At 36.9% G+C, this 25,662-nt stretch overlaps 1 protein-coding gene across 1 annotated transcript in view; it reads right to left on the reverse strand.

Annotated features, from left to right (window-relative positions):
• Nucleotides 1-24,405, reverse strand: part of CD226 (CD226 molecule) — a 32,491-nt gene extending 8,086 nt beyond the window's left edge. The window contains exons 1-3 of the mRNA XM_074897474.1: nucleotides 24,360-24,405; nucleotides 23,737-24,069; nucleotides 7,899-8,231 (exon numbers count right to left, since the gene is read on the reverse strand). Coding sequence (XP_074753575.1) covers nucleotides 7,899-8,231; nucleotides 23,737-24,069; nucleotides 24,360-24,405 — 712 coding nt within the window. The remainder of the gene's footprint in view (nucleotides 1-7,898; nucleotides 8,232-23,736; nucleotides 24,070-24,359) is intronic.
• Between the last annotated feature and the right edge of the window lie 1,257 nt (nucleotides 24,406-25,662).

Here is a 25,662-nt window from a genome sequence, read left to right on the forward strand (position 1 = left end):
AGGATCTATCCTCTTTGAGTTTCTCCACAGCTGAGATGAGGGAGCAAGAGAAACTTTCTTCATATTTGCTGGAATTGGCCAGACAATTCATCCACTGTTTGTTCTTCTCTGTCTTTCCAGGTCATTATTCCAAAGAGTTGGCATAATATGATGGTGCACTCCATACAAACTTCTGCCACGTGGGTCATGTGCACCTGACTTCATCTGGATCTTTGGATAACTATTTGTTGTCCAGGTCATCATAAATCACCTCCAGCAGGGCTAATTCCCTCAAGTACTGGATACCTTTCTCCACAGTGGTCCACTTTCCTGGGTGACATATAACATATTCTTTGAAGGGGTACTTTTCCTTCATGCCTGACAGGAGACACCTTCAGAGACAGAGAACTTAAATCCCTTTTCCAATTGTTTTGTCAATGCCCCCTTCTCTAGAAAGGAATGCCAGCTGTTTGGCTTCCCTACCCTCTAATTCCAGGCTACTGTCCCCATTAACCCAACACTGGAGCAGCCAGATGACAATGTATTTGCCTGCATAATGGCTGAATATTATCTTGTATCTTGCAGCTCACTCAGGGATAGGCATCATGTGGTTACTGCCTCATTTATGAGTTCTTCCTCTTCTCTGAGCAGCAGCTGTCTCTCTTCCTCCTCCTGTTCTCATGATAGTCCTGCTTTGGAGTAGTCTACCTCATCCAATTCTTCCTGCTCCCTCTTAGAAGAAGCTCTTTTATCCCTTGCTAAATGAGCTGACTTCCACTTCCAGCATTTCTTCTTGTGTACAGGGTAACTGATACCAGCATGGCTAGATTGTTGAGTTCAGCTGCAGTGCCTTTTAATGGGGTTTGCATAGCTGCAATGCCTGTCACCATGGTTGGAGTAATTGTAGTGCCTGTCATTTTGTCATCAGATCCAGAGACCTTGTCCTCCCCTTGAGGGGAATTATCCAACCTCAGGGCAGATCTCTGTGTGGTATTCTTAAGCAGTTTTTTAACCCTAAACAAGACCTGAAACACATTCAGGAGATGTAACAATAGGAATATGCTAGTTTGAACACCCCAGGGATATTCAAAATTCTCAAGAGCTGTTGTAATTACCCTGGAGGAGAAGGAGGAGATGGAGAGGCATCTTCCCCATAGATTGGGTCTCTGAGGTCAAAAGGTAAAAGATGTAATTATTAATAGTTTCCAATAGATGGCTCCTGATATACGGAGATGAAGGCAGTGATGAGTACAAATAACCAGATTAGTCTCATGAACAGCAATTTTATCATATCATAAGCCAGTGTCACACAGTACAGCAAAATGATAACCTTAATGCAGTCCTCAGAGGTGATAAACAGCACAACAGAGAACATCCAGACAACGCAACTCTGAGAACAGGAGAACAACAACTCGGAGAGCAAATAAATCAACACTGTGGCCAGCAACTATTAAACTAATATACTGAATGTTTATAACAAAATTTCTTTTAACACACTCTAGTCAGATCTGTCATTATCTCAACCCTTCATGCCCCATGTTGGGCACCAAAAAGGACTGTTGTGGTTGAACTTTAGCAGGCAGGTAAGCACCACACAGTCACACTAATTCACTCCCCCACACCCAGTCATGGTGAAGAGAATTGGGAAAAAAAAAGTAAAATTCATGTGTTGAGATAAAGACAGTTTAATAGGACAGAAAGGAAAGGGAAAATAATAATAATAATAATAATAATAAAATCTCCCATTGTGATCACCTATTTTTAATAACCTAGTACTGTATATGCTTTGATGATGGATGTCAGGAAACCCACCCTATTTGTTCTAGCCTAAGCAGAAATGCTTTCTTTGAGATTTGTAACCAAGGCAGGAAAAGTTACATTTATAGTAACTTTGCTAAAATGCAGTGACTTCTTCAGTATGGAGTCACATCTTCAAATGAAGTTGTAATATCATAAGGGTAGAGACAGGCAAGACAATGGCATTAAGGTATAATTCAATATAGTCTTATCGTGCTCAAGTTTGTGGAGAGGTAATGTGATCTTATTCTCATTTTTGCAGCGAAAAAAGCTACAGGAAATAACAGAATTGATATACTCAGTCACACAGGAAGCCCACAACACAAGTCCTTGGTACAGTTAACATGCATTTAAAACACTTATGAATTTTCCTTGTTACAATTCTGAATTTGGTTAGTGGTTAACATTAAAAAAACCCATGTGTGTTAAAGCGCTGAACTTCCAAGTCAGCTTTTTGCAGCCCACCACAGTGCCCGACTGCCTGATTCTCTGCTGCATCTTTGCACTAGCACTCTGCAGACTTGAGACTAATAGAACAAAAAGGAAGCTAACACAAATACTATGTAATAGGCATTTCTGTACATAGTATATTTGTAGCTAACATATCAGCAACTACAGGAAACATGCTAGCCAGATGATCTTACCAACTTCTAGCAGTCTCAAATGAGTTTACGTGTCAGCAATGTCTCGATGAGGCAAACATTGGGTGTGACTCTGTCCAGTTACCTACTGAAGAACAAACATTTCCCTCATGTTCTTTAGTTTCTCGACATGTAGGAGTAAAACAGAACAAGATGTACAAAAATGTAAGGATGCCCCGGGATGGAAAAGGAATAATGCCTCTTGTATTACTTATTACACAAGATGGTGGTTATATGGCCAGAAACTTGTTTCTTGTGTTTCAGACAAACACTAGCAATTCATTGGTGAACAGAGAATAAAAACTGTCTTTAGCTTAGTCCCTCTTTAATGTTCTGGTCACTGTACAGAGGAAGGTAGCATCTGAAGATGAAACCATGGCGGCCCCAAAAAGCTTTCATTCTGGGTAGACAAGAAAGTTACATTCTCAGTTCACAGGCGAAAGAAAACAATCAGTATCACTAATGACAGTAATCCCAGCTAACCAGCTGCTGAGCTATGTCTAGATGGCTTTTCTCTCCTGGATCAAAAGATTCACAGCTTCTTATCCGGCTATGCTGAATACCAGTTAAGACTTGCTCAGTACCCCTCTTTAGTATCAATATACTCATTGGAAAGGATAACAAAAATTACTGATTACAGAAGGGTCTTATCCTTGAATTCCAATGTTAATTTACTGGAAAGATAAAGAAATAAAATTCTCTCAGAAGTTTATACTGCTGAAGGTATGTGGCACAATAGAGAAGTCTATCTGATAACAAAAACTGATGCCTTTTGTATTATAACCCCATATGAAAACACTTTACTTCCAGAGTGGTTTCTGCTGCTGTGTACTTAAAATGACAGGATGGTTCATATAACTGTGTCCAAATTTGGGAAAAATTATGTGTTTTTTTCCCAAGTGTTTAGCTACCCACCACAGAAAATCATTATCTGTGACAGTGAGTACTTACAGAAATAAGGAAAAAACATCCTGTAAGCAACAAAGAAAAATTTTTAAATCTTGTATTTAATTATCAAGGATGGGTGAATATGGATAGAGTTCCAGACTTCAGCAACATCTTCGCCCTTTGGTCTAAACACTCCAGACCTCATTTTTATTTTCCTGAAGTTTCACCTTCAGTTTTATCAGGTCAAGATAATAATCTCTGAGTTAATGAGTTTGAGCGCTGAGATTATCAGCTGTCAGTTAAATTTGGATGAGAAAAATCATTACATTTTTTTTAGAACTGACAACAACCTTTTGCCTTTTCTGATTTGAAGTGAGCAAAGCCTTCCTGAGGCAGTTGTTTTCTTTAACTATTCAAAATCTTTTGTAATTACTGACTTTAACATAACATTCAAGATTTTGCAGAAATATGTCAGAGACTTGTCATGTGTCTCTTCAGTTCTTATGTTCTCATCAAAGGTGATATGCTGACGGGGGGCTATTAAGGTTTTTTTTCAGAATCAGTATAATTTCTGTTAAGTGTTAGACAACGTGTCCTTCTCTCCCCCATCTTCATCGCCTAGGCATTTTCTCTGCAAGATTTTGAAATTTTATTGTGGGAAAGTTTTTGACCTTCAGTGCGCTGCCTTTGGTTTTGAGGAGGAAGCACTGATGGGCTAGACAGTTATTTGTTTTAACAAGAGATTTGAACTGCACTGTAAAGATCTTCATGTAGCTTGTCACATGCCTTGCTGGACTGACACATGTGGTATGCTAACTAGACATCACTGAAATAGTTTTGCCTACAACTGAAAGGCAGAAATCCAGCATAAATGCATTCACACCCAGAGAAAAGTGCTTTGTTGAGTGGAGACTAACAAACATGGTTTGGTATCTCGTGTTCATACTGGATGAGTTCATGAAGGAAGAAGGAAGCTAATTTCACTCCTATCCCAATTCTCTTCACCCCCCCACCTGCAGTCTTATCTTTTGTCTGTTTTCTATGACACAGAAGTACTGCTGTCACCTCCCAGCTCAGAAGGGATGTGTGATAACCCTCAACGACTGACCAACTAGCCCCCTGTTTTTTCATCTGGGTGCTATGGAGATCATACCAGGTGCTACTGAAAGACATTTAAAGGCACAGTCAACATGGGTTCACAAAGGGAAAGTTCTGTCAACTAATTTGATATCCTTCTATGATAAGGTCACCCGCCTAGTGGATGAAGGGAACGAATGCTGGATTCTGCACCTGAGACAGAGTGACACTGGGCACAAGTATAAATTGTGAGAGGACTGACTGTAGAGCAGCTCTGCAGAAAGGGATCTGGGGGTGCTGGTCGACACTAGGCTCAATATGCATCAACCTTGTGCCCTGGTAGGCCAGAGGGCAAACCACATCCTGAGGTGCAGCAAACACAGAATAACCAGCCCATCAAAAGAGGAGATCCTGCTGTATTCTGCATTGGTGAGACCTCACTTGGAGTACTGTGTGTGGTTCTGGGCCCCACAATTTCAGAAGGATATTAAGGTATTTGAACACATTCAGAGGAGGGCAACAAAGCTGGTGAAAGTGCTAGTACAAACCATAATGTAAGTCTGACCCCTGAACATACATTTAAATACAACCACCAACCAGTTTTTCAGATCTAGTGGGAACACAGAGACACAAAATGTTTCTATTGTACTTTGTCTGAGAGAGCTTGCTATCTCACTTTCTGTTAAAACAAGACTTACTAAATCTTTCCAAAAATGGCTAGGTCTTCAGGATGTAACAGGCATTTCTTTTTCAACCCCGCTAATTTTTCAGTTCTTTCATATGACATCTCCCCTTCATTCCCAATCATCTACCAAAACAATACACAGATTGTAAGTCTGCTTCCTTCCTTGAAGAACACGCTCAGAAAAAGAAATCTAATCAAAGGAAAAAGCATGGTAAGTGAAAGTCAGAAATGGGTTCAGATGTGAAATGTGGTGATATCAACAATCTCCATATTAATAGAATTTTTAGAAGGAGAAATATGATGAAGACCTTGGAAATTAATCTATAGTCTCTTGAATACATTATATAATTATGTAATATTCAGCCTTCTTTTTCTGTAAGTGTTGTCCAACAAAAGCTACACTACTTTACATAAACATGTTGCTTTCTGTAGGTTAAAAAAGACTTACAGAAGTCCCATTTCAGCTGGAAAACAACAATCACAATATTTAGTGGGAGAGAACAAACAGTGACATTGAATGGATCTCACTGTTTTATTTCCACTGATGCTGGAAAACATTAAATATAGCATGCTGACTTCTATTGATACAAGAATAACACAGGCCTTCCTGGTACTTGAATACCTATTCCTTCCTCACTCCCTTATTTCTTCACAGGAATTCCATGCTGTTTTTCCTTGAAAAAATACAGCCATCTTTAGACAAGAAGCAAGCTGCTTCTTTCTACTGTACCACCTCTCAGAATCAGCAGTTTTGGAACTATTGCCAGTTCTCTAAATAATCCTGTACTCTTATTTCTACCATCTTTCACCCAAGATTCCTCCTCTTCAAAAATTCTCAGGATCTTCTCAACAACAGCTTCTCAAAAAAAAAAAAAAAAAGGATGTTCTTATTTTTCCTCTTACTCTCTCTCAACGTAAAAAGAGAATTCTCTGTGACTGTTTACAGTGCAGCTATCCTCCCAGCTCCTAGACTCAGTATTCCAAAACATCTCTGGAACTGGGCGAGGTGAGAAAAATTGCAGTACCCATGCAGAATCACATCAACAGACTAAAAACATTGGAAGAGTTTGGTAGCAAATCCAAGCTAGAGTGTGGCTTAGCTGTAATGCTAAGCCCAAGAAAATGACATGACTGAACTGATAGAACATACACAAAAACATAGCGTAGCAAGTTTCTGTCATCACTTGTTTTATTCAAGCCACAGCTGTTGCATCAAGAAGAGAAAGTCACTCATAAATTTGTGAGAGACTTCACTGTCTATGCCACAAGGTGCGGTGGGAGCTGACACCTGACATATTGTTCCTTTCCCCTTAGTGTTTCTCCATATCTCACTGGAAATATTAATAGTGTTATGAAACAGTGCAAACTTTAAAGATAAATAATTGGAAATCCTTGACACTTCTCTTCCTTTGGAAGAAATGAAAATTCAACAAAATTCACTTCATAATACTGAGTGAGGACTTAAAAGGGAGACAATGGGGTGTTTTCTGAATCATACTCTATTTTAACTTCTTCAATGGTTCTTCAATACCTTTTTTTCTCCAATATACAGGCATAACTATGCTGTCATTCTTAGAACTAAAAATTATAAATAGGATTTGTTTCAAGAGCAAAAGAAGCATGGAAACTGAACTCTTCTTTTGGAGAAGAAATAGTTTGTGTAGGTAGGACTGGTAATTTTTAAAGTTACTGTATTTTTTGCAACTCATTATATGCTTTCATTTTGAGAAGCACAGCACTTGGAGTATACAGAAAAGATTTCTATTGCTCTACAATTTGGGCATGCTTGATTATATGAAAACAGTCAACATTCTAAAATTTGAATGTTTAAACTTTTCAGAGGTGAGAGGAATTTTTATCCTGGTACCTCTTTTGTTATCACATTCTGTTCAATGTCATGGACTTTTGTTGTCAAGTATTCAGAGTAAAGCAGGTCAGCATTTATTCCCCGAGTGCATTTTCCACTTCTTAATAATCCATATCACAGATTGAGCATATTCTGAAATTTTATACCCCACACTACAGCTCTTAGTACTGCCAAAGAAGTATCTACTAATATTCATGTATTACCAGGAACAAAGGCAGTACAACAAAAGCTGGACTGAATGCTGCAGAAGGACCGCGATGTTACAAGAACCATATCTTCAAATTGCATCAAGAACCAAAAATGAGTCTGGGTTGTTCTGGGCTTTTTTTTTCAGTCATAACAGAAAATAAAAGTAAAAGTGGGATTCAGATCACAGTTTGAGAAATTTCACTAAGTGTCTACACGTAGGGACCTGAGCTTCCATTATAATCAAATACTGTGACAATACTCACAGAAAAACCTCGAGAGTTTCTCAGCTCCCCCTGAAGAGAGAGCTCCCCCCTCTACCTTACAGGAATAAGGTAGAGGCCAGCTTACAAAATTTTGTATTTTCAGCTGAGAGTGTGCTTTTTGCCTTCATTGGAGGCTAGGTCTTGCCCCAGGGACCCTGTGGTGAACTGTGCTAATGGGGAATTCTTCTCGTGCCTTCTCTGGGAGAATGTCCACCTCTGCCTGCAAACTCAGGCAGTCTCTCCTCTTCCAAAACATCTCCTTCCTAACACCAAACCAGTTCTCACAAACAGGTCTAAAGTCCTATAATGATATCAGACAAACTTAAATTCAGCTTCTTTCTGTGGAAACAAGATTAACTTTTAACTTTGCTATCTTTTACATGCAGTTAATTAGAATGTGGTATTTAAATAAATCCTCACTTGTTACTGAAGAGTTATTTTATATGGGTAAAAGTGTTAACGCCTCAGAAGGTGCTATTATTAAAATGTTTACCACTTCCTCCTTTACTTACCAGCCACAGTGTAAGTCCTCACATAGGTTGTGTTTCTTCCAGTAGCCACACAGCGATATGTTGCAAAGTCAGAGCCTGTAAAGTTCTGAATGACAAGCATGGAGTTTGCCTGATCAGAGCAGTCCACCAGTGTACGCTCTTTGAAATCTGAACCAAAGCTTTGCTTTCCTGACGGGTTGCACAGCACAATGGTATCTACTCGGTCTGCTTTAATCCTTTCCCACATCACTTGCTGCACTGAATCTCCAGCTTTATAAGGGCAAGTAAAAGCAACATTTTGTCCTGGCTTGGCAAACACGGGATTAGTTTCATTCACAGATATTTCAAAAGCATCTGTTGAAAAACACAAAACCCAAAAAACTGCTTATAATTCATTCAAGGGAAGTTTAGTATCAACAATTCCTGTATGGCAAATATTAATGAAATTGTCTTACAGCAGAAAGATATTCAAATCATTTGAAACATTGAAAAATATAATTTATACCTATATATAACTATATTTTTGTGCACATTTAGATAAAACAGTCTCTGAAACTGTGAGGCTGCAATGACATTGCAAGAAGGCAATATGTTTTTTGTACATTTTGAGTATACTATACATTTTGATGTACTCTACATTTTGAGTACATGAAGGTTTTATTAAGAGTTTCAGCAAATATTCAACAGCTTAAATTATGGCGCCAGTCTAATTAAATTTGCGATAGACTTACTCTATTTTCACACTGATTATAATAAGAAAATGGTTTGATCTGACCCTCAGGACATGCATTAGTAAATTATGTTAAAAGACATTCCAGCCTATGAACTACAATTCTCCCATTCATAAACCTCACCAATTAAATTAAAAAAACCTTATCCATTCATATACTCTCATATATTCTACTTGGGAAAATCTGTGTGATAGTCAGGCTGTGGTATAAAAGGAGACACAGACACATTTCACCACATATAAACCAAGACTTATTTCTTAAAGAATTTTGACTGAAATCCCTCTGCTCTGAGTTATTGTTTTTAATAATAGAACTCACTGTTTACAAATTAAGAAAAATGTTATTTAAAAATCTTCAATAGAAAGATTGACAGTGTTTCTGATATTCAGATCATTCAATAACCACTTAGTTTCTAAACTCAGCTTTGTAATGCCCTATATCTCATAAGTTAGGACTGATGCCGTCATCTTTTTGAAGACTTTAACACTGGGAAAGTTTACTGATCAGACTGCTTTTCCTACACTGTAAATGGACTGATCTTTAAAGCTCTTCAATGAGCTTCTTTTTTTATTAGATACTTTTAAGTTAAAAAATATCACTTCTATATATTCTTAATGTGTTTGCCTCTATCTATACCAACAACTGGAAAATTAAAATTGCACAGGAAAAATGACAGTCATTAAATGCATCAAAATGTGTTTATATTTAAAAAAAAAAAAAAAAAGTTTAAAAATGAAGCTGTAGCCAGATTCATGGGATTGGACGGTTGCAGTAGAATTCTGGGCTGAACTGAATATGCTGAAGAACTGAGCTAGATTTAGATCCTCCTTGATGTAACATTTTAATCAAAAATCTAGGGACAAAAATGCCAGTAAACTGTATAGCTTTGGATGCTGGTAGTGCCAGGGTTTTCAAAATCATAAGTGCTGGAGAAATCATCAATACACTGTGGCCTAGCTCACCTCCTAAAGTAGGTGCGAAGAGTAGTAGGATTTCATGTGGGCAAGTACACTACCCTAAATCTAGGAACAAGAGATTCAATTCATGTTGACAGGATGGAGACTTCATTGTTGAAATCTGTGACTTCTGAGACTTGTGCAGTCTCTGTGAAACAGTGACTGAAAAAGTCTAACCTGCAGTTTTTTATCAATGGAATACAGCACAGAAAAATTACAGTTTCTCTGCCTTTGGACACCAGAAGTATGATTAAAACATTGAAATGCTAAAAGACAAAAGGGACTGTGTCTAATGAGTTTGCCTAAAAAAAAAAAAAAAATTAATGAAAAACTTGAAGATTCATGTAGACTGCAATCAAGGAGACAGAAAGTTAATGACAGACAAGGACAGAAGAGAGATAAATTCACTAAACTAAACAGAAAGTACTACACTGAAGCTAATTAACTCCTTGGACAGCTTGCCAAAAAGACAGCTAAATTTCTGTTACTGAAGACAACTGCCAAGGCTGATAATCATTTAAGATATCAAGCCCGTTCCAACAAGATTTTACTCATGGAAGTCTAACTATTATTCAAATTAGACTAAATAACTACTATGATGGGACTCTACACTTGCAAAATACGTTTCTTGAAGCACAGTCCCTCAAGTCATTACATTGGAACAGTAAATTTTTTATACCTAGCAAATTCAGATCTGCAGATTCAGATTCAGTCTGCTAGGGAAGAGAGGTAAATGGAAAGTTGATTGAAATCAATTCTCTCTCTTGCACATCATATTCTTAGAGGTCACATCCTTTCCTCCTGTCCCAATTTTCAGACCACTAACTTACAACAACTGCCTGCTTTACACAATCCACATATTCTTCCCTGATAAGTATTGTCTTCATTGTGAAGTCTTTTCTGTCTTCTGCTATGAACAAGCCCTACTGTTACTCACATTCTTCTTAGGAGCCTTGAAGTCTCCCCATCTGTTCCTGGGTCCATTCTTGCTGTCCTATTCATTTCATGTCAATGGCACCCTGAACTCAGGGTGTTCCTCCTATCTAAACATGCTTATTAGGGAAATCATGTGTATGATGATGCTAACTCCCACCTTTCAGACGATTCCCACCTGACCCAAAGGGAAACCAACAACCAGCCTTCTTCCCCGATGCTCTGCTGGATGGTTGCTAGAAAAATGGACATTATACGTACAGTGAACTGCGAAAAAACAGATAAAAAGTTTTCCACCAAAACAATGAATATCCATTCTGTCTTCTAATTTCTTAGTTAACTTCGGGTGCTATATTTGCCAAACAAGATATCCCAGTTTCCCAACAATATATAATACTACAGCATAGTGTAGTACACTGTAATAGGTACATTAGAAAGCTATGGGTGCCTTACAACTTCAGTGAAGAATCTCCAGGTACATATCTTGATATATTTGTATAATTTGCTGGTATATAAATAACAAAGTGAGAACTATGTACAAACAGCTGAATTAAAATAGAAACAGTTTTGAGATTCTTGGTGACTGTAAATTTTATCATAACCATTTTCAAACACAGATATCGTGACACATTTTATTTTTTTGCTTTGCATGTGTATTTTACTGGACACCATGCAGCAACATTCAAGTATTTTCACTGCTGATGAAAGATGCAAATCTCTCCCCTTTTTACAATATAATACCTTGCACAACTTAAATGATTATGTAAGGCACAAGCAGTGGAGACTTAGGCCTACATAGTTCTAATTAAATCTTCCAAGTACACTAAAGTGTTGCAGGCTTTTGTTTTAAGCAATTGTCCCATTTTATTTTGACATCAGCATAGTTCTTTCATCCTCCCTCTCCTCTGTTCAACCAATTTCTTTATTCAACACCTTTCTGAACACAGTTTCTTTGCTTTCAGCCTGGTAAGTGTGGGATGAGAACCTCCCACTCTGAGAAATACTTTTATGGGAAAAAAGCACACCCACACATCTTCGCCCCCGCACACACACAACTCAAGGTGACACACAATGTATGAACATTTCAGAAATGTTAAAAAAAAAAAATTATCATTGCATCTGATAAAAATAGATTTCCCCTGCCTGCTGCTCATTCCAGACACTGCCACTGCTACCTGCTCTGCCCCTTCCATGGCTACATCATCTTGCCTCCTGGACAGAAAGTAGGAGGTGACAGCACTCACAGTAGGGGCATTTGCCTCTGCTTAGTAAAGTGCTCTGTGTTTAATATCCCCCCTGACTCTCTTTTGGCAAGATGTTATCATATTGTGCAGTTATACATATTTCTATCTGTTCTAGGTCTATAAGACACTTAAAGGACAAAAAATGTAAGCTTTCATATTTTTTAAAAAACATTATCTTACAATATTTTTCTCGGAAAACCAGTCTCAGAAATATAGAGGTATAAAAGAGTGAAAATCAACTTCCGGGTATTTAAAGGATCAATCAGCTAAGCTTAAACACTGCAGCAAGGAAATTATTGAAGTTAAGAAATTCTTTTTGGAAGGAAAATGAAATAATGGCGCAATTTTTTTTTAATTTTTTTTTTTATTTTCCCCTCCTGCCTTTGCTACAAGAAATTAAGAGTCAAAATAAATGTTATATACATGTTTGATCTCCATTCTTTTGGGTAGAGATTTTCAGGCTTTCTACATTTTGGTTCCTGTCCTGTCCACTTCAGTTGGGTTTTTTTGTTCTTTTAGTCTCCGGTTGGTTTTGTTTCTTCAGAGGAAAGCTGCTTAGAAATCTGTATTTGTTTTCAGCTTGTTCATTAATTTTTAAAATCAGTATCTATGACATTTTAATTACTGTTCACTGTAAGTTTCACCAGTCCCAGATTTATAATTTTACACAGGGTTCCAGTGTTTCACTCTGGACTACACATAAATCTCATGCATTCCTCCTGGTTTAAAACCATAGACAAAGAAAGCAATATTCATGCTTCAATATCCATTCTGCAACTTCAGAAAGACAAAATTCAGCAGAGTAAAATAAAATGCATTGAAACACTCTTCTGGCTTAGCATGTTTCTGCATCTCTGTTGAGGCTTAAAGTTTAACAGAGGTTAAGTACTACCAGACCTGGTTTTATACAGTTACATCAGTGGCTGCAGGCAAGTACACACAGCGCTGAGCCACAAACATGGGGAGTCACACTCTACCTTCAGCCATCCCCGCACACAAACATTTTCCATGTACTCCCAGGTACCACAAGGTCAGGACAAGTTCACACTGCTCAGACTGATGGTAGCAGAGGTACCCTCAAAGTAGCTACCCTTAGGAAGAAATGTTCTCCGTCAGAAATACCTAATGACCTTAGCAGATCTTCCAAAACTGCAAGACTAGCTTAGCTCTAGAGCAGAGACAGGTTCTCAGGTCCCTCTTGGTTTGCTGAAGCTCCACAGACAAACATAGTCTTCTTCCTCTGCTTATAATAAGAAGTGACAAAATAAATTGCAGATGAAAAGGAAGGTTAAAATGTTATGAAGATGAATTTTGTCCCGAACTCTTCTTCTCACCAAGAAAATCAACTTGCAAATGAGAAAATACTTCAAGAGTGACCCCCTTCACCCTTCCTGAATAAATATGGAATTATATTTAGCCCCTAAACTAATGTCTTCCAACTCTATTAGCACATACCACACAATTTTTGTTGAGTTTCTAAAATAATAGTTTTGCCCTTTTTTTGGATGGGACAGGGCAATGTGGATGAATAGCTATTAAATAAGTTTGAACAGTAAAGATCTTGATTTCTAATGTGCTACTGACACTATTTCTACACTCAGACTCAGAAGTGGTGTTTGAAAACAATGCATTTTTCTAATAGCCATATTTGGATCATAAAAGTTAAAATGAAAGTGTTTATATTCCTATACACTTAAAACATCCCTTTAAATATATATTGAATTATATGGTGACAATTTGGTGAATCTTTCTGTACTAATTATTAATTCTGTGTGACATTATAAACACTTAGCATGCAACTGTAATTCATTTGCCAATTCCAGTTTGTTTGCATATTGTTTTGCTCTTTGTTGCTATTTTACTCTTTGAAGCTGAAATTTAGTTATCTAGAGTGCAAGGAAAAGGAGAAGCCAGAGAGAGAAAGAGGAATGTTAATAAGAGGGAGAAAAACATCCTATCTTCAGGTGTAAATGTTCGTTAACTTCCAGCAAGGAGAATTTCCTTGTCAGGGAAGTCATCTGATAAAAGCATATAATGCACTATGCCAGGATTTGCCTGCAGGAGAGTCTTGAAGATACAAGAGGTCAGAATTTCAAATTTTCATCCTCTCCAGGAATTTCATCAGTTCAAAATGAAGAGAATTTCCCAGCAAGAGGAGTTCAATGAGCAGAACTGACACAGAATACTGTGCTCAGCCTTCACTTGTTGTTAATGACTCATATTGTCTCACAGCGGACAAAGAGAAATGCTATACTGAGAAACCGCATGTCACAGCGTGCGTGTGTGTGTATGTGTGTATTTGTGGCTACCTGCTCATATCTTCCACGAGGCTCCTGAGGGTCAGACTTCAGGCAGAGCAGAGGATATCATGTTTTAAACCACACAGAAGAAAACAGGCAGGGGATAAGAGAAGGGAAAGGAAAGGGTGTGTAAAGTCAAACTGGTTCCGAAGGACAACTATTTGAACCAGTGTTTCTCAAGAGGGAAAGTCAAGGATGCCAAGGCAATGGACAGGGTACACACTTAAGCTGCACAGCCCCAGAAGCATTATAATTCCCATGAGCACCAGCATGAGGAGGCACTGTGGGAAATTGCTGCCCTGCATCTCAGATTCTAGTTATTACTTTTAATGGATAGTTTTATGAACTGAAAATATATTGAAAAAGAAGGAAAGATACAGTTTATTTCATAATAAGTTTGTTATGCATCCTGGTACCAGGTAAGAAAATGGAAGAAATCAATATATCGTCAGTATTTTTTACCAAATGTTTCCTTTCCATTTCTTTTTGTCCTTATTGAGCTATAAATTATACTCCTGTCTGACAGGCCAGCTGAAAGAAACGTTCATCATTAGAAATATAAGCAGCAGAAAGAGGTTCTTCAGATGGGAAAATTTCAGAACTTAAATATTAATCAACTCTTTGTGATTTACTTTAGAGTATTAGGAAGTTTATCTGAATCTGTAATTTCTATAACCCTCTGCTTTTCACCTACGTCTGTTCATTCCATAATCTAACTTATATTTCCCCAAATAAAATATTATTCAGTCCATCCTAGATAAATTAATACTATCTCCCTAACTTTGAATATTTCCAGAGCTGTCACTGTGAAATTTCCATTTTCCCCTGCAATTGCATCCTGTAATGATTTCAAATTCCACTGTCTCCAAATTTCATCCATCACATTTACACTTTGAAAAACAAAAATCAAAGTTATAAAACTCTTGTATCTGGATTTAACTAGTGGGTCTCATAACAGTTATGGTTGATATCAGAGATAATACCATACTTGAATTAAATTGAATTTGCTAGTGGTGGCTGCAGTGGCATAGAATTAGGGAACAGTAGCTGAGAAGATGAAGTATTCTTGGTTTATAGAGGTAAGGGAATACTTACCCCAAAAAAAACTTTTTATAACCCATTAGATTCAACTCCAGGTCAGTTTTAGCTTTCCAAATTGCACCCATTCATTCTTGGACTGTGTTTTAAGGCTCCTTCTGGGTCAACTATCCCTGCTTCCATCACTTCTAATGCTCCTTATGTTTGAGTCTAGTCAGGAGCTTCTTGTTCATCCATGCAGGCCTTCTGGCATTTTTACTTCATTTCCTGTTTGTCTGGATGGACCACTGGAGAAGATTTTCCTTAAAAAATTTTTCGCCATCACTCTTGTCATTCTTCCAAGAAGATCTCTGAATAGGCCAAAGTCTGCTCTTCTGAAAGCCAGGGTTGTGATCCTGCTTTTTTTTGCTTTTATCCCCTTCTCTTGAGATCATGAAGTCTACTATGTGGCCCGATCTTCACAACCCAAGCAAGTTCTTTATTCTCTACAAGTCTGAGATCAAGCAGAGTGCCTCCTCTCTTCAGCTACTTAATCACTTGAGTGAGGAAGTCATCATCAATGCAGTCCAGAAGCCTACCAGATTGACTGTGCCCTGCTGTGTTACTCCTCTATGGATACCAGGTGGTTGAACTCTCCCATGAGGACCAGAGAATGTGAAGTTTCTTCCAGTTTTCTGATGGAGACCTCATCTATATCAGGCCTGATCACCCTGACCAGGCAGGCGGTAGCAACCACCCACCACATCACCTGTATTATTCTGCTTGCTAAACCTGACCCATGAGCTCTCAGATGGATCATAATCTGTCCCTAGGCAGAACTTCTCACATTCACACTGCTCTCTCACATAAAAGACAAACCCCCTTCCCTGCTATTCCAACCTGTCTTTCCCAAAGAGACTCTATCCAGCCATTGCAACACTCCAGTCACGTGAACCATCATCCCACCATGTCTCAGTGATCCCAGTGAGATTGTAGCCCTGCACACAGAGCTCAAATTCCTTGTTTGTCACCCATGCTGTATTCACTGGTGTACAGACACTTCGTATTGTCATCTAGTCATGCTGATATGACAGAAAAGGTGTGAGAGCTTCCCCACAATGTGTCCCTTCAGCATTTCCTTATTTGTGTGGACATACCTGGAATAGTCACCCTTGTGCCCTGATTTGTAGTTTTCAGGGTGTTTTCTGTCTATATAATCCCACATTTTCTTGTCAGCCCAGTCCACTTCCTCACTTCCTTGTGGGTTGCCATCTCATTTTCCTGTTAAAGCTCCCCTCACCAGCCTGTTAATAAGAATGCTTTTCCCCCACAAACTCAGGTGGATCCTGTCTCTTCTTAGCAGACCTTGATCATCAAAAAAGGCCCATGGTGAATAAAAGGTAACACCTTTTTGTTGACACCAGCCATGCAACTGAGTTTTGACCCACAGAATCCACTCCCTCTTCCCAGGGTTTTGCCCTTCTTCAGCAGGATCAAGGAGACACCACTTAAGCCTCCTCTGTCCTTGGCCACCAGCACCATGTAGTCCTGCCTGATGTGCTCCAGGTCTCTCCTGGACTCATCTTTGGTTTACATGTGGAAAAGCACAGGGGTTAGAAGTCTGAGAACTGGACAAGCCTTGGCAGTCTCTCTGCAGCAGGCAAGCCACAAATCTCCCAAGAGAGAGGGTTGGGCCAGCAGATAAACAGATAAGAAGTGAGAGTCATCCCCAAATTATCATACAACAGCAATTCAGTTAATATCCAGCTGACATGCAATGCATGTTCATCAAAACAAAGTTTATAGAGAACATGTAAAACAACCCTTCTAATTTTATCTTTCATAAAAACACAGCAGTCCTCATGGTACTGAATGTTACATTTTTTTCCTTAGAATAGCATATTCTAATGCAAACAAAGTAACTAAGAGTACATAACAGCATCATTATTCTTAGTAACTGAACATTCAAAATGGTAAGGAGTACAAACAAGAAAAGTGGGGAAAAAAAAAAAAAAAAGTCAAAAAATCCCCAGTGCTGAATAAAAGGATCTGGATGCTCTGATTGCTAGCCAAATAGAATGAAAAATGTCATCACATTGTCTGTTTCCAAAAGACAAATTTTTAGCTATGTCAACTGAGAGTCGTATACAAGAAAAAGGAGGTATTATTCTTCTTCATTTAGCAATGGTAAGACCTTAGATGGAACTTGGTGTTTCATTTTATGTATCTTATTTTAATGAGGTTGTATACAAACTGGAGAAAATTCTGATGAGAACAAGAATGTTGAAATTTAGATTCAGGAACCAAGAAGAAAGGTTAAAAGAACTGTACAGAAGGATGACTGAAGGCTGGCAACATGAGAGCCCTCCTTTTTTTTTTTCAAAGGGAGGACTACAGTGAAAAAAGTCAGTATTAAACAAGAGATGCTTAGGTTAGATATAATGGGGGAAAAAAACCCTCCTTGTAAGGCTGGTTAAGCGCTAGAATGACTACACAAGAGTATTATGCATGTATTTCCAACATGGGACTCAGTCAGGGATGATACAGATATGCTTATCCTGCCTCAGAAAACAGAGATGGATGACATGAATTTGGAATGTCTCTTCTAGCCTGAGTTTTCCACAATTCTATAATTCCTTTTAATCTAAGCTTTTCCTTCAGAACGGAAGAGGACATATCTGCTCTACTCCCAACAGGGATGGTTTGGTTTTCCTTAGCCTTTTATACTGAAGGGGCATCCAATCCTTAGTTCCTCACAGAAGATAAAAAGTAAGAAAAGCAGCATTTAACAGGTCAATAATCACAGCAGAGGTGTGAAAAAGGCAGCTTCACTTGCTTCCATCCTCTCGCTTTCTAATTAGGTGCTGACAATGTGGTTGACACTGTGTAAAATACAGAGAAAGCTCTTGCTCTGGGGAGCTTTGAGTCTGAGAGTCGAAGAATGAAGATCCCTCAGGATTAGTTCTTGCTTTCATGTGCTTTAAAGGGCTGATAATGTTTCACTGTAGACCTATGAATCACATTCTAAATTGAGACAGAGATAAATAGAAAGCAAGCTATTTCAGGTGAATAGGGACTTGAAAAAAATCTATGCAATGTGCTGCTTTTGGCAGATAGAAGAACATTAATATAGAAGTAAGGGCTGAGTGGCATGGTTATCATCACACTAGCTAAGAATAGAAAAGCTCTCTGCTATCACAGAAGGGGTTGATCACTCTATTTAAAATATGGGAGTACTTCATGGTATATCTGACATTTAAATACTCTATTAATGAACTTCCGTTCTTATTCAGAGTTGCTAGCAAAACATATCCCCTGAGGAAATGGTCCATTGTCACTGATCGGCAGAAACACAGATGTACTCATGAATTTAAGAAAAAAACAGTAAAAATTATTTCCAATCATATAACAGAAAAAAAAAATCCCAACCCAACCAATTATGCAACTCGCATCATTCACATTATGAATGTAAAAGTCACTACGAATATCAAAAGAATATTTCTCATTCTATTCAGAATATAGTCTAACTAGTAATATTTTAATACTTAACTGAACTAAAACTTCTGAGAAAAAAAATGCTTCAAAATACACATAAATCTTGTATATAAGAAACTACAGTTCATCCATAAACTATTCATTAAGAAAGGAGAAATAAAACTACTGACTACTTCTACATAATCTTTACATCTTATCAGAAAATGTACAGGGAGTTTTCTCTGACAGTATGAGTTTAGATTGCTTAGTGCAGGAGTATTTGTGACTCATAAAATGTGAGAACATTAAGGGAAAAAATCCCTTGAATTCGGTTCTCAAAACTGTTGGATATATGTTCACACTAAGGGAAAAAGAAGCAACAGATTCACCCAGCTGGCAAGAATCTTCCTGCGGGAAAACTAGACTCTTCTTTGCCAATATATTCACGTGTAACAGTGGCAGAACATATTCTCAAGTTCTTCACAATTATGGTTCAGAATTTCAACACTGCATCTACTTCTAAGAATATCCTGTACCTACATAATATGTGAAGTTTCCAATAAAATAAACTACATATCATTGCTTCTCTGTCTGTTTTAGTAACTGCCAATAAAGAAAGCATGGATGATGTTGTGCAGTCTGCAAGTGTTCTTTCTCACCTATTTCACAGATGTCATAAGAAATTTTTAACCAAAATTTAATGCAAAAAGAACAAAATATATGCTAGCATTTTTATTATGTATGCTGTTACAGTCCCAGGACTAAACTAAGACCAAATCTACTAAAAAAAAATCAATTACTACAATAATTAAATTAAAAATTATATAAGTGGTGATTTATCACCATTTCTAGGGTCTTCTATCAGCCAGTGATGCAATTAAGATAGTGCACCAAGAAAAAACCTCTGTAATGAGAGCTATAAGCTCCTCTGTCTCCTCAGATCTCAGGTACTTATGACAGCTCAGCCATTGCTTTTCCAGGATTAAGCTTTTTTCTTTTTTTTTTTTTAAACTTTTGTCCCTTATTGAGAATCACATTCACCCTACCCAGACCATGGTGGAGTGAACTGCTGTTCTGTGACCAGAGACTAAGCCAGGGGCAGTCCTAAATAGTTTCTCCAGTATTATTTTGCCTCCTCATACACTGCAGATCTGTTATCAACTTTTATTCACTCAATAGCATCTTTAATCACATATGAAAGTCTGTAACAAGTGGACCTTTTATTTATAAAGACATCTTTACTCTAAAGAGTAAATGCTTTTCAAATACTTGACTTATTTCTTCTCTTTCTGTATTTTTGTTTAAAACAGCAAGTGATGATCCCCAAACTTTTTTAACTGCTTGATCTTGCAGTGTCAGGGTCTTGTTAACACTTGAGTTGTTAGATTTAGTGTCACTACTGTAACCATTAGACAATACTTGAAATATTTACTCATTAAACATCAGCAATGAGTCTTCAAACTATAAAAATTACAAATGTTGACAGATCACAATCATACCAATTTTATTCACTTTGCATTTGTAGTTTTAAAAAAATTATACAAAGCACATCGGAAAGCAGAATTAGACCTATGAACTCTGTTGATTACCAGGAATTAAACACTAGAACAACTTTGAACAGTTTGAGAGCAAAAACATTTATTGTTTTGCAAGCAAGCTAACCCAAGATACTTTATCCAAATTTATGTAACATCCAGCAGATGTGATCACCATGTGAAGAACATTTTACCTTATACTTTAAGTTAGTTAAGAATCTCCATGATGGATGTAATGCCATATGGCATTATTTCTATTTATTTCCTTTCAATGGAAATTCTGAAAGCCAATCACATATTCTATATCTATATTCTGTTGCCAGCTTTCTTTAAGGAATGTGCTGCAGATTCCTCAGTGGTATACTTCCTTACTTAAACTGGTGCAAGAATGTCACTGGGTCCCATAGTAACAGGTCAGTATAGATAAATCCTGACTATTTTCAGTGCCCTAGTAGCACAAACTAAATTATAAACCAGGCTTCAGTTTTTATTGACACAAAAATCTTAATATCAATTTAACTTAATCTGTGCGGATTTAGCAGAGAAAGTTTAAGTTTCATGTTGAATATTATAAGTCCAGAAAGTTGCATCCATTTAAAGGCAGATACAAGGTTAGTTTAGCCAACCAATCTTTAAAACTAAAACCACAAATTGCAAATAATTAGACATCATGCAATTCCATTAAAAAATAAAAAAATAGTCTATTAAATGTTTGTTGATTAACTGTTGTAAACAGAAGAAATGGATTTTGCAGTGGCTTGTTTATTTGTCTGGGGTACTGTAGGTAAATGCTTTTAGAAAAGTAATGTCTATTGAGAATCAATAAATTATAAATCCTAACTAAAGAAAACAGTGTAATTGGAAAAAGTTTTAATTGCTTATTAAATTACCTTTCTAGTATGTTAGGCAGAGTTCTTTATTCTGGTGAATACCGGATTCCTATTTGTGTATATTAATCCTATAGAACAAGATCCATGTACAGTGAAATTATGAGACTAACACTCACCTTTAGCAAAGATCTGTCCCTGGTGCAGAATAAAAAAACTTTGAAGACTGAACATCAGTGTCCTAACTTTATAGGTTGGAAGACAAAGAAAAATTATTTATCTAGTGTCAGCAGCAAGCTAAAATACCAGCTTCATGGAAGTGAATTTGAAGTTTACTGTTTATTTAATCAAAGCAAGATGTCATCTAAGGAGTTTAAAATATTTAGTGATGAAGGTGCTAGTAAACAAAGATAGAGCCTGACTGATAATTCTACTATAACTACTACATAAATAAATACTTTCTCTAAAATCTGGTTTTAATAACCTATTTAATTTTCATTGTAGATTGACATTTTATCTTCTCTGTTGATACACTTCATTCTCTTCAGATCAGTATTTATAAAGATCATGTTTATACACATCTATCAGGATCTGAACAGGATTGTTCTCAGAAACCTTGATTCTTTACATGGAAAAGGATTAATTTCTATTCAACATTATCTCTCTTTGTAGTAGGATTAAATTGGTATACCTGAAAAATGAGGGGTTTACTGTTGGTTTAGGTTTCTGATTTAGTATATTTAAACCAAGAGAGAAATCCTACATACTGAGAATACTGAATTCCATAATATCATTTTAAAAAACATACCTCTGATAACTGATCCACTCTTTGTGTGGTTTACAATGTGCTGAAATCTGTAAGTGGGTTGCCTAATAAAGGCATTGGACTGAAGGTTAACATCCTACAGTAAAGTGACTGTCTTGTTTCTTGCATCATTTCAGATTAGCCCTAGCCAATACATTCAGGAACAAATAGCTGAGATAGGTATTGCCTTTATTAGGAAAAGGACTAAATGGGTTTGCAGATCTCTACTGCATCTAACTTTCAGGATTTTAGAGAAGATTAACGCAATGTGGAAAAGGGCTCAGCACTGCCACAACTCAGGTTGGACTAAACCACATGAGAGATCTGGTTTGCCTGTTCTTTTTTGTAAACAGCAATGAATGCAACCAAAAAAGTATGTTTCTAATGTCTACACTAGAAATAATACTGCGCACTAAATGGACTACCAGAGAAAAAGAAGCTAGGGAAATACTATTTTAGTAACATTATTCCTTACATTACAAAAAAGACACCAGAGTGAAACAAGCATTCAGAGATGCCACTAAGAGAATCACAGCTGAGGAACTGACCTGGACTGCAAGCCTACCCTGAGGGACTCCACTCAGCTCCTTCACTAGCAGGACATTCCTCCTACATGTAAATGACTGTGAATTGTATGTCTATGCCTATGTGCCACATGGGAAAATAATTTAAATTCCAAACTTAGCTAACTAAACAATCCAGGGGAGACAGAATTTTTTTTTTTTTTTTTCCAAAGTCAGGGAAATAATTTGTGCGTGGCTTAATTTCTGATTTGATAAACAGCAAGGTTTACTAACAAAAAGCTAACAGAGACAGAAAGACAGATTGGGATTCCTGTTTCATTAGTGCCATCAACAAATGTGCTGGCTAAAATCAAGTTTCAAAAAACTTCAGTGGTGCAGGCAGGAAAAAGCATAGATAAAATAAGGTTGAAATGAAGACTCGGAAGGTACGAGGCTAGGAAAAGAACTGTTATTTTTATCTTCTGGTCTTTCAAATGATAGAAACTAATTTTTACTGTCAATCCATTCTTTCCTTGCTGGGAAATACAATAAAATATTGAATGGGGTCTATTTTCACTTGGAGAATGGGAAAGAGGAACAGATTCTTTCTACACTCACAATATCAAATCAACAAACCAGCAAGCAACTATTTATCTTTTGAAGCCTATTCTATCATATGTACATAATGATCTTTTAAGGACTTCTCTCCTATCAGAGAAGCATGATATTTTGCACCAGAGTTGAGAGTTGACAAATGCTGAATAGGCATGCATGGGAAAATGCTAGAAAAGTGTTCTTCCTCCTCTTATTCATAGAACTGGAAAAGAAACTGAATTGGATGAATGGTCAGGTAATTACAGAGCCATTGGAAAGTACATGGACAGCTACACAGAAAGTGCATGGGCATAGCTGGATCTTTTTCTCTCCTTCTTCCCTTTGTCATCTTTATAAAAGCCTCTAAAGAAAAGGTCTTTTTCCTGCATTTAAAATTCTGTACTTCCCTCACTTTTGTTGCAACACCATTCCTAAATAGTTATTTTGTTCCTGAAAAAGCAAGTACAGGAGAGCTTCCAGAATAGAAACTATTCTGGTTTCAGACCAGGAATGCCTTCACCATATAACATAATGATAAAAATATGGTATCCTGCATGGGTAGTTACAACGTTCATCAATGTAATTTCACGGGTAGTTGCAATTTCACACTCTGAAGAGATCCTATAGCTTGTTGAAATGCTATGACAACCTTGGCCCAATGGAAATATCACTGTAGCAATGACCATTAGTAACTGAAATCTTCTATGTAATACATTGCTATTGTCAGTTCTGTCCGTCTCCTCCATTTCCCATTCTTACTGCCTGCTTCTCTTAAAATTACCTTTTTCTGTCATGCTAGGGTTTTTTCCCAAAAAATTACTCCATTTCTGCATGCTATATAATTAAAAAGGAAAATTATGGTGCCAGATATTCCCTAAATTGGCATGGATTTCTGTTTTGCATATATCAGACATTTAAAAAGAACAAGAAATTTACTTACCTGTCTGAATAATTTCTATTACCTTTTCCCAAATTCCATCTGGGTAAGTTACAATGGAGCAAAAGTAAAGACCAACATCCTCCAAAGTGCTCTTGATGAAGGATAAGGACTTGTCTTCCCTGGAAGCATTTTCAAAATAAATTCTGCCACTGTATTTGTCTTCAATATGTATGCCATAGATTGGATGCAAGACAGCGATATTTTCTTTATGAGTTACATTAAGTTTCATCCAGGATGTCTGCATTATCATGGCTTTTTTTGGATATATGCACTCCAGTTTCACCTTCTCAGTAAGTTTTACAGTTGAATCCACAAACTCTCCTTCCACGTTGGCTAAGGCACAAACAGAAATTCAGTTTCAGAATTAACATAACTGAAAATTGAAATACAGAAAAACTCAGAAACAACTTTGGCAGCACAACCACCAAAACACTGAAGAAAAAGTTCACTAAAAAAAAAAAAATCCCAAACCCTAGAAATTATTACTTCTAATTTGTGAATATTATTGAACAGTTAAGAGTTGTTTGAACCACACAGTAACACACTTGTGAATTGTGGTCATATCTGTCATGATGTGATAAGAGAAACAAAGATGTTAGCTAGGAACAAGAAAACAATCTTACTTCCACAAAGTTGGAGAACTACAATAAGGAGAGCTGCACGGTCCATCTCAAAGAACACTGGCATCAGTGACTACAGTATAACATGATTTTATTCAGATTCTGTGTACCATGTGCCCTTCTCACAGGATGTTTTTACTTTAGAAATACAAAAAACATTGTGTGCATTTTACTTTCACATTCTAAGAAAAACCAAGTTTGAGATCTCAGTGCAGTTGCATCAGAGAGATTCTAAATTCCTGTTAAAATCTACCTCAGAGTAAAGTTTTCATTACTAATGAATCTCTAGCGTTATGCATGAATAATATGATAACTAATGAAGCAGGGATCTTTAGGTTTCATCAGTAGAAACAAACAGAATTCTGTGCCATGTATCCAAAATAATTTTTCTAACACTGCAGTTCGACATTTATCTATTATTCAGGGAGTATAAAATGTAAAAAGAAGACAGTTCCTATATATTAGAGATCATAATTCTGTGACTAGTTATAAAAAGCAATGTCTTAAGGTCTGGAATTTATTTGTGATAACATGTCATGAGATAGTATTTTGGGATCAAAATTATGCAGCTTGAAAATTCTTGTTCGAAGGTGTAAGAATCCTGAGTATTCGTGACTCATGTTGAAATTTGTCAAAACAAGCCACGCTCACATTTTTTATGGATTTTTCTCAGGACAACTGCAAGCATTTTTGCACCTCAGCAGACCATAGTTTTATGGAGTTGCTTAAAATTGGAACTATGTGATTGATTTGAAGTCAAAACTAAGCTTGAATCAACTAGTTAAAATTCACAAATGTATATACAAATGTAATTTGAACTAAAGCTGACAACAGAAATTAATATTTCAGTTGTCAGCTTTAGTAATAGCCTGCACAAGCTTGAGCAGGACTTAGAGTTAGATCTGTTTAAAACACCTTTCACAATGCAACAACGTGTTTAGAATCTGTGTATATTTATCTGTATTCAGCTACGCATGTTTTAGGATGATGCAACATTTTAAATGTTTGCAGTGACTTCATTTTGCCACTTTTAGTTAGATCTTTAATTCTACATTATTGTGGTTACAACAATGTTATTTCTACTCTACCTTGTCAATAAACACAGAATCCATCAAACGATGAAGTGATTAAAAAATTGTGCTCTATACCACTTTTTGACCCAAGAAGATGTACTACCTGAATGAGAGCCTGCATTTACTCTTAGGAAACAATTAAAGGTAATATACTTATATAAATATATCAATAATAATGTAAGTCTCAAAATTTAGAAAAAATAAAATTATAAATGTTACTTTCCACAATCTCT

The sequence above is a fragment of the Athene noctua genome, chromosome 2, assembly GCF_965140245.1.
Source record: "Athene noctua chromosome 2, bAthNoc1.hap1.1, whole genome shotgun sequence".
Taxonomy (NCBI): Eukaryota; Metazoa; Chordata; class Aves; order Strigiformes; family Strigidae; genus Athene; species Athene noctua.